Source organism: Lipotes vexillifer, unplaced genomic scaffold (assembly GCF_000442215.2).
Source record: "Lipotes vexillifer unplaced genomic scaffold, Lipotes_vexillifer_v1.1 scaffold541, whole genome shotgun sequence".
Taxonomy (NCBI): domain Eukaryota; kingdom Metazoa; phylum Chordata; class Mammalia; order Artiodactyla; family Lipotidae; genus Lipotes; species Lipotes vexillifer.
Genome location: NW_006771814.1, coordinates 157,540 through 158,528, shown reverse-complemented (window position 1 = coordinate 158,528; position 989 = coordinate 157,540). Strand labels below are relative to the sequence as shown.

General features: G+C 52.2%; 1 protein-coding gene across 3 annotated transcripts in view; it reads left to right on the top strand.

Moving 5' to 3' along the window:
- The window catches only part of DNAJC7 (DnaJ heat shock protein family (Hsp40) member C7), a 28,162-nt gene extending 27,804 nt beyond the window's left edge, over positions 1 to 358 (top strand). The window contains exon 14 of one of the 3 annotated variants that reach the window (XM_007447159.1): positions 10 to 358. In XM_007447159.1, the coding sequence (XP_007447221.1) occupies positions 10 to 47 (38 nt within the window). In that variant the 3' untranslated portion in view covers positions 48 to 358. The remainder of the gene's footprint in view (positions 1 to 9) is intronic. The other 2 variants (XM_007447161.1, XM_007447160.1) reach the window with 2 other exon arrangements.
- The last annotated feature ends 631 nt before the right edge of the window (positions 359 to 989 follow it).

Below are 989 nucleotides of genomic sequence, written 5' to 3'. Positions count from 1 at the left end.
TCCCTACAGCATCTGGTCCAGGGAACTTCTTTTTTCAATTTGGCTAATGAAAGGAAACCATCCAGAACCCAGAAAATGCAGACTTGCTCAGTTTAACCTCGAATGTGGGTGGACACAGTTCGCCTCCTCCCTTCATTATGATCCACGTACTTAGAGCAGTTTCGTTTTCTCAGTTGGATACCCGGTGTCTGTGTGAGTGGGGTGAAGGAAAGGGAGCCAGTGCCGAAGACTGCGGGTAGGGGAGGGAGGTGGGGGGTGGACAGGGCAGCTTGTGAATTTTTGTTTTACTGTTTAACTTTATTAAAAAAAAAAATTAAGAGAATAAAATGTTTTGACCCTTTCTGGCACTTTGCTCTGGCAGCTGCTTTGTGTCACTCCAGAGTCAGTGGGCCAGAGCTGAGCCCTGAGCACGGAGCTGGTGCCCACGTGGACTTCAGGCTCAGCGAGCCACCCCACGAGGGGTGGGGGCACCTGGGGGCAGGTGGGATGCTGGCTGCCCCCAAATCGGTTTAGCATGGGAGTGCTGAGCAGGCCCTGGGGATGCTGCCATGCTCAGCCTGATGCCAGTCATGAGGCAGCGAGTTCAGAAAACACATTTTATGGTAGGGCCACCAGAAATCACTAGAAGTTGCATGTGTCCAAAGTGGGTGCCAGGCGTCAGGCTGGGCTAACTCAGAGGTTTACATGGAGAGTTCTCACTGCTTGAGGGAGATGGTGCCAAGGACAAAATTCTGCCTTCTTGATCCTCAGACCCTTTCCAAGTGGGACAGGCAGCTCCTGGGTGCAGGGATCTGGGCGCTGACATCAGCTCACTTAGCTGGAAACACCATTCTTAGCAAACGCCCCTTGCCTTCTCCACTGGTGTCCCTTCCTGTATGGGAGGCAAGCAGGGGGAGGAAGCAGTGGTATATGTCATGCTGTTCAGGTCAAGCTTTTGTGTCTGTGGTGAATAATTTCAGTTCCAGGCACACACACTTGAAGCATTGGCT